Below are 13,433 nucleotides of genomic sequence, written 5' to 3'. Positions count from 1 at the left end.
ACAGAGAAAAACAAAGTTATTGGGACATGGTGTGTGTGTGTGTGTATGTGTGTATGTGTGCACGTGCGTGCGTTCTTTTGGAGGGTCAGGGTAGAATTGGCCAGTCCTGCTCTATATGTAGTTGCCCAGCCCTGCTGTATGTGTCCTACAGTATACCTAGCCTTCTCTAAGAAGCAGGCATGGTCAGTGGATCTTCATTTTGGTTTGCATTATACTGTCAAGTTGAGAATGTGAGTTGAGTAGACTGTGCAGAGTGCAACTCATAGATGGGGAATGTGTGGGCCTCCAGATGTTGTAGCAAGAGAAGTTGGGAATTGTGCTCCTCAAATGTCTTGCAGGGCCATACATCTCACCTCCTTGATTTTCCTCCTGTTGAAAGGTGGTATTCTAATTAAGGTTTCAGGACAAGGTTGATGGCTCTCTTTCTATACATTTCCAGGTTCTTCCTGCTCTTCTCATGCCGTGCTCCCCCTTCTCTTTCCCTTCTATCCCTCAACTGCATTTGTAATACTAATATATGCATGGTTCTTTATAAGGCATAGTGACATTTATGTGCAAAAGACAAGCTTACATTACAGTCCATTGCGCACAGCAAACATGGATTTTATCTCTTGCTTAGTATACATTGTGCATAAAGACGACTGAGAAGAAGATTCTGTTTTCTCTTCAAGTCTGAGAGAAAGAGGAGGCTCCATGCGCAGTCTGGGTGGGTTCTGTTTTGCATTAGAGACTGTACCAAGGAGGCACATGGTCTTTGTGCTCATCCTTAATATGCTTGCACATTTTGCCAGTTTTGTAGCATTCACACAGTTCATGTAAAATGCATACTTTTGAGCAGAACCTTTTTTTAAAAAAACAACAACTTTAATTCCCCAGGTGGCATGGCCAGTGAATCTGAGATTCTCATCTCCATTAACATTTGAATATTCTGGGTAGTTGATTCTAGGGTACTCTCTGTATGTATTGCTTGATGTCTGGGGAGGGGCATTGATTAGAAGACCCCAGTATCCTAGAGCTGCTCTTGCTTCGTGATGTCAGAAGAGAGAACAGATCTTTTCCTGTAACCCTATAGATAGATCTGTGTACCCTCCAACTGCCCCATTTGTCAGAGGCATTCTTGATTAATCCTCTTTTATCCCACTTTTTCAGCTGTTATTAAAATGTCCCAGTTTCTTTGATGTCCTCCCACTTTCCTCCTCTATCTTCTCCTTACTTCCATTCATGTTCAGTTCAAAGTGCAAAAGTAATTTGCACTCAGTTAACTCCGCAGAGCAGAAAGGAAAAAAGGGGCAGGAAAATTGCCCTTCCCAGTTGGCTTAGGCAAAAGCAAAGTTCTGTAGCCTCTCCTAGCCTGCTTATTCTTCATTAATAACATTTTGCCATCTTGACCATAGTCTGATGTTTCGCCACATGTGTCCCAGTTTTCACCTGTAAAATAGTGGAGTGCATGCATCTGGTTGTCTGGAAGATAGTTTTCCTTGCCACAAGACATTTAAACCAGTGACTATTTGCAGTCTTCGTGATATGGTTGTGTGGCTATCTAGCACACCACCATTCACCATGCTGCTCCAAAGCTGCCCAAATTAATTTAGAGACTTGATTTCATCCTGGAGGCTTGCCAGAGTTTGTACCGGTGCAGTTTTTCTTCCCAGAAAAACTTCCCAGAGCTTCTTGTTTGGGCTGGCTGTTAATCAGTGGAGTTAAGCACATATTAAATCATTTTAGTTGTTGTATGTTTAAAATGAACTTTATTTTTTGCTTTTGTTGGTTTGTGCTTTTGGTATCTACAATGAGTTACTTATTAGCAAGTTAAAGTTTGCTTAATGCACTGGTGGGCAGAATTTTGGCCCAGAGGTTAGGGCTGCCCAATTATTTTGTTACTTGTACTGTGCCTCCACCTTACATAATATGCCAGTTTCTTGATTCAGTTTGTCTTCAGTGGATTTAGTCAAGGGATAGGGAAAGGAAGAGTAATAACTCACTATAAGCTAATATCAAAGATTGGCATCTATGGGCATCTCTTGGGTCCCCAGTATGTGACCCAAGCCCTCATAAGATGCTCCTTTATGCCTTCACTGCTAATTCACCCATCCATCACTTGCCATTGCCACTTGCCCATCTGCTGCTGTTACTGGTGAGGAGCCACTAATGTGTGGTCGGTCCCCTGCTTGTTTCTTACAGGCAGTAGTGGGTTGTGGTTCCTCTGCTGAGCCCGTGATGACTATTGCCCAGAGGGACCGGGCAGCTTGTATAAGCCAATGGCAATTTACAGAGCTTGAAAAACTACTTTTTTGAAACTACAACTCCCAGGATACCCCAGCCACCATGGGCAGTTTTCATGGCTTGGGGATTTTGAACGCTGTAGTCCAAAAGGTACCTTTCCTAAGCTCTGGTTATTTCTGTGGCTTTTCCTGAAGCTTTGTCTCCTCACTCCTTCCTGTACTAGTTTTCTGGGTGGGCAGCAGAAACAGCAGAGGTGAAGGTATTATGACAATAAGGAGAGACCATGGGCATAGCATCTGAACTCTAACCCCAGAACCTAGAAGTAGCGTTAAGCATTGTCTTCATTCTTGCATTGCCCCTGTGAGTAAATGGGGTTGCAAGTGCCATGGCAGTATGTCATTTCATGCAACATTTTACTAGATCTCTTTTGAATAAACAAAAGTATGTCCAGCAGCATAGCCCTTGTCCATATGCCTCTTTAGTAAGGCATTGTCTTTTTCCAGCCAAACCCAAGGGATGCCAAATCAGCTGAAGTTGCTTGCAACTTGCAAGCAAAGGGAAGGTTCCAGAGACATCTGGAATGAGATTGTTCTGGAGGAGCTCTTTGAGCCTGAGAGATTCTACAAGACCTGGCAGATAGTTAGGAGAAGCAGGTGTTGATCCTGGTGTCCAGAGTGCAACTATATCCTGTATGTCCCTTAGCAAGGCCTGAGGATTGTTAAAGCCCTGCTCCCTGAGCAAAACTGCAAAGAATTTCAGTGGCCAGTGCTTCGGCTCACTTAGAGAGCAGGATGATATCACAAAGCTACAGCAATCTTAATATTGTCGGTGAGGGTAAGTGGCAGCAGCTGAGCTACTAAAAACAGTGAAAACAAATAGTCAAACATTTTGTCAAGGAACACACACAAATATACACTCTTCAAATACATTTCCAAAAAGGTCCAAAGGCAGAAGGTCTCATTTGGCAACTTCCTTGCTTCTTTTCACCAATACAAAATGAGGAGAAATTTAACATAGTCACTGTTCTCTTTTTCTTTGTTATAGATAATGACATGGACCTAGGAGCTCTTCAAAACAACTTCAACAGCACTTTGGACAATGTTTATGAGGATGATCTCGAATCTAGCCATACCAACACCCTTTCAAATGGCAACCCTGTTTGCAACGGCGAGCAAGTCGATCTTCTGACTGGGGGTGACGCTGTCAAACGTTCTCAGCCACTGTTCATCCAAGCCAATAGGTATGTGGAGGAGGAGCAAAGCATTGTGGGAAACTCCATCCACCACCTGCAGGGATTATCTGTGCAGAAATTATACCTGTTGGAAATGGGAACATAGACAATTTAATTTGAGCTATGAATTTTCCTTCAGAAGCTTATTTCCATTATAGCTGTGTGTGCCTCCTTTCAACAGCAGCTGCTTCCAGAATGCCTCACTTAGCATGTATGAATAGCAAAACAGAGAGAAAAAAGGAAAGCAGATATGCCTGTCTCATTAGCTACTCTCAGTTTATTTTAAAAAACGTAGAGAAGAAAAACATAGATCTGTAAATCTGCCCATCAGAAGGGAAATTTCAAAATTGATTTTTCATAAGAAAATACTTTTCATAAGAAAAGTCAGTGCTGTAGAAAGAAAAATAGTATCCGTAGATTAGATTCACTTTTGGAAAGAAGCCTTTGGATGATTTCTAAAAGCTTCAAATGTTTTTGTTTAGTTATGCAAGGGTTTCTGGACTTGGTTTTTTTTCTTTCTCATTTCACACGTGTATATTGTTAGTTTTGGATAAAAAGTTAGCTGAAATATTCTGAACTGATCTTCTGGAGCAGGAACCTATCCTTATTCTTTCTGTGTCATTTCTTGCTGTCATTAGATTTTCTGTTAAAGAAGCAAATCCAAAGAACACATAATTTGTTAACAGAAGCATACTATATGTGGGCACTGGGCCCATAAACAAGGGAAACCATACAGAAGTGATAGAGGTCAAAGACATAGCTGTGTTAGTCTGGAAAATCAGTATGCAAAGGGATCTTGCAGCACTTTTGAGACTAACTGAAAGAAAGCAGTTGGTAGCATGAGTTTTTGTAGATTTGAGCCGACTTCCTTAGATGCATCCATCTGAGGAAGTAGGCTCAAATCTATGAAAGCTCATGCTACCAACTTCTTTTTTTCAATTAGTCTCAAAGCTACTACGACATCCCTTTGAATACAGAAGAGAGTGTCTCTGGGCATGAGCTGAGTGTATTTCAGCCATTATTTAAGGAATTACAATCTGCATGTCCAGAAAGCAAGAGACAGAGCTTTGAGGAATATTGAGACCTGACATTTCTCCTTGTAGAAAGTAACTACTAGCCAAGGCATGGTTCAAATGTCAGCTAGGAGAAGAGAAAAAACCCAGTGGTGGTGACTTCCATGTGTTTTCTTTCCCACCTCAGCTGCATAACATATGAAATGTTATTCCTGATTTTACTTATGAAGACATTAATGGATTCTGTGTTTTGTGTGGTCACAGTGGTCACAGTAAATCACTGTTTCTAGATAACACCTCAGCTATGATCCTGGATGAAGGAGATACAATATAATGTTCAACATGAGGAACCACACCAACTCTCCTTCCTGCTGCATCCCTCCATGGCCATTTACTGACCAATGGGGAGCAGGGGTGATGGAGAAATATTCAACTTTGTTCTTGTAGCTGAACTCACAGTGACAAGACACCTAAGGCTCTTTCAGAGGTCCAAGAGGAGGATGTCAGTCCCAGATGTCCAGCAATAGGAACATAGTGGGACATGTCTCTGTCACCTACTACTAAGTGGCCATATTGTCAGGGAAGCTACAGTGGGTAACAGTTGTGATTGGAGATGTTTTTTCGCTGTGGATATAGCTACAGAGGGAGGCAAAATGAAGGCATTGCTCTCTTCTCCCCTTCAGTCTCTCTATTTCTACCATTGCAGAAATTCAAAACCTTGACATAAGTAAGAAAGCACTTGAAACACACAACACACAAGTTGGAATTACTGCTGTGTGAGGGGCTATGCAGTCTGGCCATTAAAGCTGGCGTGGAGGTGGAGTTGGGGTGTGGCATCCATACAAAGCATGCCCTGACTCCATTCCCCATGGCGGCATAATGCCACGTGCCGCATCACACGGCGTGCAGCATCATGGTGCGCCTCTGGTGCTGCGTTTAGATGACACATCACCAAAGGAGTGCCATAAAGTCACAGTGCTGTGGCTACGCTGCCCTTTCCAGGGCTCAAAAAGGAGGCACTTTTTGTGGTTCCTTTTTGCAACGTGGAAAGACCATCGGGACAGAAAGGCCGTGGGCCCAATCTGGTGAAGATGAAGGTGGTTGCAGGCCGCCCCTTAGGGACAGTCGGCATAGCCTCCATGTCACTAACAGAATGTTAAATAATTGTCCTATTCAGATACGATAGCAAAGCGGTGCTAGAACAAGCCTGAAGCAGATAATCAGATTAGTATAATTAATTTAGTCTTTAAACTCTATCCCAGAAATGTGAAGGTTCAAGGAAAATTCAGTCAGTTGGGTGGCTTCCAATTTGGGTCATGCATCTGAGATTTTTTGAGGGGAAAGACAATCCAAATAAGATAGTAGAATTTGGAGTTGGTGAAGTTTGGATACTTTGAAAATGCCCAATTTTGTTTTGACCCTGAAGTAAAGCAATACACCTAATCAGTATTTCAGTGGAAAACCACGTGAGGCCACCTATATGGTTTGCCACTTAGTTCCTCACTACCTTTCAAATCTTGGCACACATCCAATGCGGTGCTTCTATAGCTCTGTTGACATGCAGTTGTTCAAGTTTCATATGCATATGTATAATTTTTGGAGTTTTGTGCCAGACAGACTGCAGACTAACTGCTGGGTATAAAAGGTCTTGGGAGGAAAAAGCAAAGAGTCTTGGAGGTTAATTATTAGCTCCCTCAGCTGCCCTTTAGGCTGGTGCTACAGTGAGATGGAGTGCAGGAGGGTTGTTGAATCCAAGCGTTGCTGAGAATACAAGCAAATACAGAGCTTTTATAAAAGATTCAGAGGACTGGGAGGTGGAGCTGAATATGACAAATTGATTTTAAATCAGTATGGCTGTTGCAGCTAGCACTGATTCTGGGAAAGCGCAGAAGAAAATGAAGGCAGTGGATACAAAATTCAGCTTCTGGATAATAGCTGCTTTCCTATTTCTTTAAATTTAAGAATCCCTTGTCCATATACCTGCAATAGTAAGTTTGAAAATGTGTGAGCAACGCTTCCTGATATTGCAGTACCCAGAAAGATGGATGAATATAATTCTTCAGTTCCTTTAATATTAGATTATTTAGTGCATTCATTTTCAGCATTTTAATTCTAATCTTTTGATAATTTACTTTTAAACTTTTGTATACCATGAATTTGTACTTATGTTTATTTTTAATTGTTGTAAAGCGCCTCAAGTTCTTAACTGGGAAAAAGGCAAGATGGTGGTGGTGGTGGTGCTGCTGCTGCTGCTGGTAACAAGAACAACAATAACAACAGTTGTCTCTGATTAAAAACAACAATCCAACCCACCAACAAAACTCTATGTTTAAAGTCAAAAATTTTGTTCCCAAACCATATAAACTTATCAGATTTCTAGTGGTTAAGGGTGGGCATTTAGTTTCCTTACTTAGCTCTTTATCCTTACTGTGAGTAGTAAAACCTGAATGAAGTTGTTCAAAGGGTGAGAAATAAGAAAAAGGAAGAGAAACTTGTTTGTGTTATATAAATTGTTCAAATTGCAAGATTCTAATTGCAGAATTGCAGCCCCTGTAACTGTGGGTCTCGGGACCAGACAAAGGTTTCGTTCTTTCTAAGGGGACTGGTTTTGCTTACTACCCCCAAACATGTAATTCTCTTTGCTTTCCTAGAATGCAGCACTAAAAGTCTTGACGATCCTTCCATTGTTCTTTTTTTCTTTAGAAAACTGAAGGAGGAGGAGGAACCACGTGCCTTATCCCTGCCCTCTATCCCAAACCCTTTCCCGGAGCTCTGCAGCCCTTCAAACTCACCTATCCTCAGCAGTCTGTCCCTGGGACCCGGATCACCTCGAGAAGGTGGCTCTCATGTAAGTGGGTTGAACTACATTTGAGCTGCAGAAGGAGATTGGGCCAGGGCTAAATTTTAATCAGTGTGGATAAGCTGTAGATCAGGAACGGGGGGGGGGGGGGGGACATTTGGCCCTTCAGATGTTTGCGCTATGACTCCCATAATCCCTTACTACTAGCCAGAGTAGCTTGAGCTGATTGGAGTGGAAGCTCCAAACACTTGCAGAGGGAAAGGTTTTCCTACCTTTGTTTTAAACTCAAAGATATAGCCATGTTAGTCTGTAGAAACAGTATGTAGAGAGATAGAATCATAGAAGCATAGAGTAGGAAGAGACTGCAAGGGCCATCCAGTCCAACCCCCTGCCATGCAGGAAATCTAAATCAAAGCATCCCCAACAGATGACCATCCAGCCTCTGTTTAAAAACCTCTAAAGAAGGAGATTCCACTACACTTCGAGGGAGTTTGTTCCACTGTCGAACAGCCCTTATTGTCAGGAGGTTCCTCCTAATGTTGAGGTGAAATTTCTTTTCCTGTAGCTTGCATCCATTGCTCTGGGTCCTATTCTCTGGAGCAGCAGAAAACAAGCTAGCTCCCTCCTCAATATGATATCCCTTCAAGTATTTATACAGGGCTATCATATCACCTCTTAACCTTCTCTTCTCCAGGCTAAACATCCCCATCTCCCTAAGTCGTTCCTCATAGGACATGGTTTCTAGGCCCTTCACCATTTTGGTTTCCCTCCTTTCGACATACTCCAGTTTCTCAACATCTTTTTTAAATTGTGTCTTGTAGCACCTTTGAGACTAACTGAAAGAAAGAAGTTGGCAGCATGAGATATATCTGAGGAAGTAGACTTAAGTCTATGAAAACTCCTGCTGCTAAATTCTTTTTTCACTTAGTCTGAAAAGTGCTACAAGATCTCTTTACCATGTTTTAAAGGTTATTTTTTGTATAGCTGATGTTCATTGGGCACATATGGAATCAGTGAGAAGGCCTCTGAGGATGTTCAGAGGGGTCTTCCCCCTTCCCTAGCAGAGATGTATGATGTTTCCATCTCAATCTCAGTAAAGGACTGCTTTTGATATAAAGAAGCAAGCTGAAATCCAGTGTGGTAGTGGTTTGAGTGCTGGACTATGACTCTGGAGAGCAGGGTTTGAATCCCCACTCACCCACAGAAACCCACTGGGTGACCTCCGTTTCAGAGGATGGCAGTGGCAAACCCTCTTTGAACAAATCTTCCCAATAGTTAGAGTCGCCAGAAGTCCGAAACAGCTTGAATACACACAACAATGACCCAAGATGTCCATTAGTTTTATTTCCTAATCCAAACTGTTGGTCAAAGGCTAACTATAAGCAATTGTCAGCACAACTGCATGCCTAGGGTGTCACAAGACTCAAAAGGCTGAAATTCAGTAGTGTGTCTCACTAGCAGTGTCATTCGTATTCATAAGTAGAAGGTAAGCAGTAACCAGTCCTACATCATCCCCACATGCTTCAATGAGAAATAAAGTAGGGTTGGGGTGTGTGTGTAAAAAACATATGAAGTAGACTTATGTACAAATATTAAAGGTTTCATAACATCTCATGTACAAAGCTTTGTAACATCTGCTCTTCAAGCAAGGAGCAGCAAGACTACAGAATGGAGGACAAACAAACTGCTGATTAACTGATGCAGGAAGAAAGATGGTGTTGGTTAGGGTGCATCTGCACTAAAGAAATAATGCAGTTTGGCACTATTGTAACTGCAATGGCTCCATCCTACAGAATCCTGGATTTGTAGCTTTGTGAGGAACCTGCACTCTTTGGCAGAGAAGGCTAAAGACCTTGTAAAACTACAAATCCTAGGATTCTATAGGCTGGAGCTACGACACTTAAAATGATGTCAAGATGCATTATTTTTACAGTGTAGATACAAGGTCCCTAGGATTTTGTGTTGTGCTGTTTGTCTTCAAGCCTTTTCTGACTTAAGGCTACACTAATGCAACCTTATCATAGGGTTTTCTTGGCACGTTTAAGACCAGGAAGTGAGATAAGTTCATGCAGTGCTCAAACCCTTAGAGAGAGATGCAGATTAGTATAGTATAGGCACATAAAAGCTGCAACCTCTAACAGTTTTGACGTCTCAGTCCAATACCCAAAATAATACACCCCAAACAATACAGAACAATACACCAATACTCAAAACAATATGCATTAGGCTTCAGCCTCTTCTTAGAGCTGAGAACCCAGGTGTCCTGACTCTCTAGTGTTACCTGTGCAATATCCTCACCCTGCCAGCTACGGACAGAAGAACTATTGAGTGAGAATTACGATTTATGGCTCCAACTTCATTGGACATGAAAGGGTGAGGCCAGTTTCTATGGGGATTGTTGTCAAGGTTCACAAGCTTTGTTTGACTAGCCTGTGAGCCTTCACCTTGGGGAGCTTGCAGTCATGGGATGGGAAGTTGCCAGCAGCCTTGGAAGTGTTTCAGTCCACCTGCTGCCTCTCATGGTTTGCTGTCAAAGCCCCTAGACAGATACTAAATGTACACCTAAATGTGTGTGGCAGAATAAAACATGGATGCTCCTCGGTCCTCAGTGCACGAAGGAGCAGAGAAGAGGCTAGAGAGCAAAAATAATTAACAAACTATTTTCATATTGCCTGGTGGCTTCCAGGCCCTGGTGTGTTTATATATTTATACCGTTTAACATCTTGCCCTATAACTCAAAATCAAACCCTCTGGCTTGCTCCTAGTAAATAACAATAAAACAACAATTCAAAACATCAAATTACAATAGATGCATACTTGACTTAAAACACCAGCAATTTACCAGCAAAAATGCATACAGTTTGAGGTTGCTTCCCCCATACTAATGTAGTTTTTTTATCCCTTTACAAACAGATGACTAGAGAGAAAGATCTAATGTATTCTTCATGGCTTGTGCAAGCGAATCTTTGTCATAATAGCATGACTAAATTATTTCCTGTAATACTCAAGTGTTTCGGGAGAGTGTTGCTTGCATATTTTTTTTTTAAAAAGCCAAACATTAACATATATTTTCTTGGTTTTGTTGCTGCAGTTGTGGAGACAAATATTTTTTCACTATGAGATTGTGCCAAAATGAAACATGTCCCACTTTTCTCATCCTGCTATGGAGGGGACTGTATTAAGTCCATTGCAGAAGAGAAGTGCAGAGGTCTCTTTCATCCTGCAAATCCCACTTTAACATCCATGGGTCCGTCCTATGGAAGCCTTAGATTTGTAGTTTGGGGATAGGTTTACCTAAGGTTCACCTTAGGGGCTCCATAAATCAGAAATAACTTGAAGGCACACAACAACAACAACGGAGAGATTAAATTTTTCTCACAGAGGATTTTAAATAACTCACAAAACTTCAGGTCCCAGGATTTCATAGGATGAAGCCATGGCAGTTAACATGGGAATCAAAGGCTATTGCCACATTCCAGAAATAAAGCAGTTTGACACCACTTTAGCTATCATGGTTCCATCCTGTGAAATCCTGGGATTTGTAGTTTTGTGAGATATTCCACATGGTCTGTGAGAGAGCTCTGGTGACTCACCAAATTACAAATCCCAGGATTCCACAGGAATGAACCGTGACAGTTAAAGTGGTGTCAAACTGCTTTATTTCTGTGCTGTGTTTACACCCAGATTGTGTAGTGTGAGACACTCCAAGCACCACCTGCTTTCTTTAAAAGAGAATAATTTTTAATAGATGGAAGGAGCAAAGGTTTAGATGCTCTGAGGGAAGAGGTGATAATTCCAATTTTGAAGTCTCCTGAAAAGATGTAAAGGGTGATTATAGGCCTCTTCCCTGAAGAGCCATTGTGTCTTAGCCAGTCTGGTATTCTGAAGTTCTCCGAATTCTCTGCCAATTTCTAGATTTACTGACAGCTCAGCCTGCAATCACTTTTGAAGTGTTAATTAGAAGAGTCTTGACAGGGAATGCTCCCTCGCCTTTCATCTGCAGAGGAGGTGCTGGTGCTGCTCAGGGTGGGACATCCTAATCCTCCCCCTGGGATTTAAGCCAGGGTGTTTAGTGCTGCTTAGACAGCAGAGAGAGCATGGGTTTTAAAGCCACCGCTTTCCCACAGTCTCCCCTCTCACGACACACATGCATGAGAGGATATGATGTATATGAGTAAGGATGTCTTATAGTTGAGCCATGTGCAACTTTTAAACTGTCCTTGAATCACTGCTTTCCGACCTGGCCCTTCCACATACTGACATCCCGACTTTGCCTTCAAGATTTTGCCATCCTGTATTGCTTTATTGTTGTGTGCCTTCAAGTCATTTCCAACTTATGGCAACCTTAAGGCAAACCTATCACAAGGTTTTCATGGCAAGTTTCTTCAGAGGGGGTTTGCCATTGCCATCCTCCTAAGGTGAGAGACTGTGACTTGCCCAAGGTCTCCCAGGGAGATTCATATCCTGCTCTCCAGAGTCATAGTCTAGCACTCAAACCACTACACCACATTGGCTCTGCCGTATTGCTTTAGGGCTCATTAAAAACATGAATGTGCCTTGAAGCTGTTATTTATTTATTTACTTTACTTCTTAGTCTCCTTTCTCCCAGGGTGGGACCCAAGACGGCTTTCAGAACAACAGATTAAAAATATTTATGTTTTAAATTTTATTTTTATTATTATAATAACAAATCCTTATTATACTCCATCTTCATATTACATTCCATATTATGTTTTGCAATTTATAATCCTTATCTGATTTCTACTTAAATTACTTCCTAAAGTCAACAACAGATTAAAAATATTTACAAAAACTTTTAAAATCAGTTTAAAATCACTACATTAAAACATTATAAAACTGATTAAAAGAGCACTACTCTCACAGAGGTTTACGTCTAAAACCAGTGCTGTGTCACACAATACAGATACATGCACCTTGCAAACAGGAACACTCTTCCACTCCACCCTTCATACCCATATGCTTAGTTACTCGCAGTTAAACTGGAATTATTGTGCTATCATTGTGCAGTGTGAAAGAGCCCCTGGTTCAGTCAATGCATGGCAATCCAACAAATACTTGATGGATCTTTCATTTTTGTTTTCAGAATCTGTAACTTGGGGGAGGGGGAGTTTTGCATATATGATCAGTGGGCTGCACTTAACTTGGTAGGCCAAGTGGGGTGGCAAAAGACAAACATGTCATTTCAACTATGTGGTATTACTATTGAATTCAATCAGCTAATTGAACTGATGGCCAGATGAACTGAGAAAAATAGACATAGAATTATGTATATTGATTAGATTGCCATCCAGATTGCATCTTAGATGAATGGTCAGCCTCTTAAAGTCTTGTGTACTCTAATGGCTTTATTTGCTGTTGTTGTTGTATGCCTTCAAGTTGTTTCTCACTTATGGAGACCCTAAGACAATCCTACTACGGGGTTTTCTTGGCAAGCTTTGTTCAGACGAGGTTTATCATTGCCATTTCCTGAGGGTGAGAGCATGTAACATACCCAGAGTTACCCAGCGGGTTTCATAGCCAAGTGGGGAATCAAACTCTGGTCTCCAGAGTTGCAGTTCTATACTCAAACCGCTATATCACACTGGCTCTTGTGGCTGTATATGTATAATGTATATGTGGCATTACACATATACATATTTCTTTATTTTATTCTCCCTCCCTTCACTTATCCTCTAGAACTCAGAACAGTCTGCATGGCTCATATTCTTCTCACAGTAACCTGTATTTTCAGCTAGATTGTACTTGCAATGTACTGGTTTGAATGCTGGACAAGGATTTTGAGAGTCCTTGAATTCCACTTGGCCATGGAAACCCATCGGGTGATCTTGGACAAGTCACACTCTCTCATCCTCAGAGGATGGCAATGGCAAACCCCCTCTGAAAAAGTTTGTCAAGAAACCCCCGTGATCACCATAATGACTTGAAGGCACATAGTAACAACAACAGATGCATTTTAATTTGTAATCCACTTTGACCCTCATTTTGAGGAGAAAGGTGGGATATAACAGAGCCAGTGTGGCACAGTGATTTGAGTGTTGGACTGCAACTCTGGAGACCAGGGTTCGATTTCTGGTTCAGCCATGAAACCTATTGGGTAACCTTGGGTAAATCACATGCTCTCAGCCTCAGAGGAAGGCAATGGCAA

At 41.7% G+C, this 13,433-nt stretch overlaps 1 protein-coding gene across 6 annotated transcripts in view; it reads left to right on the top strand.

The window, feature by feature from the left end:
- LOC149309181 (growth factor receptor-bound protein 7-like) overlaps positions 1–13,433 on the top strand; it is a 95,469-nt gene that overhangs the window by 58,166 nt on the left and 23,870 nt on the right. For all 6 annotated transcript variants that reach the window (XM_089531898.1, XM_089531899.1, XM_089531897.1 and 3 more), the window contains exons 2-3: positions 3,268–3,463; positions 7,171–7,315. In XM_089531898.1, the coding sequence (XP_089388024.1) occupies positions 3,276–3,463; positions 7,171–7,315 (333 nt within the window). In that variant the 5' untranslated portion in view covers positions 3,268–3,275. The remainder of the gene's footprint in view (positions 1–3,267; positions 3,464–7,170; positions 7,316–13,433) is intronic.

The sequence above is a fragment of the Sceloporus occidentalis genome, unplaced genomic scaffold, assembly GCF_023333645.1.
Source record: "Sceloporus occidentalis isolate IW3139 unplaced genomic scaffold, rSceOcc1.0.p SCAF_7, whole genome shotgun sequence".
Taxonomy (NCBI): domain Eukaryota; kingdom Metazoa; phylum Chordata; class Lepidosauria; order Squamata; family Phrynosomatidae; genus Sceloporus; species Sceloporus occidentalis.
Note: the sequence above shows the minus strand (reverse complement) of the source record. Positions and strands in the feature narration are given on the sequence as shown.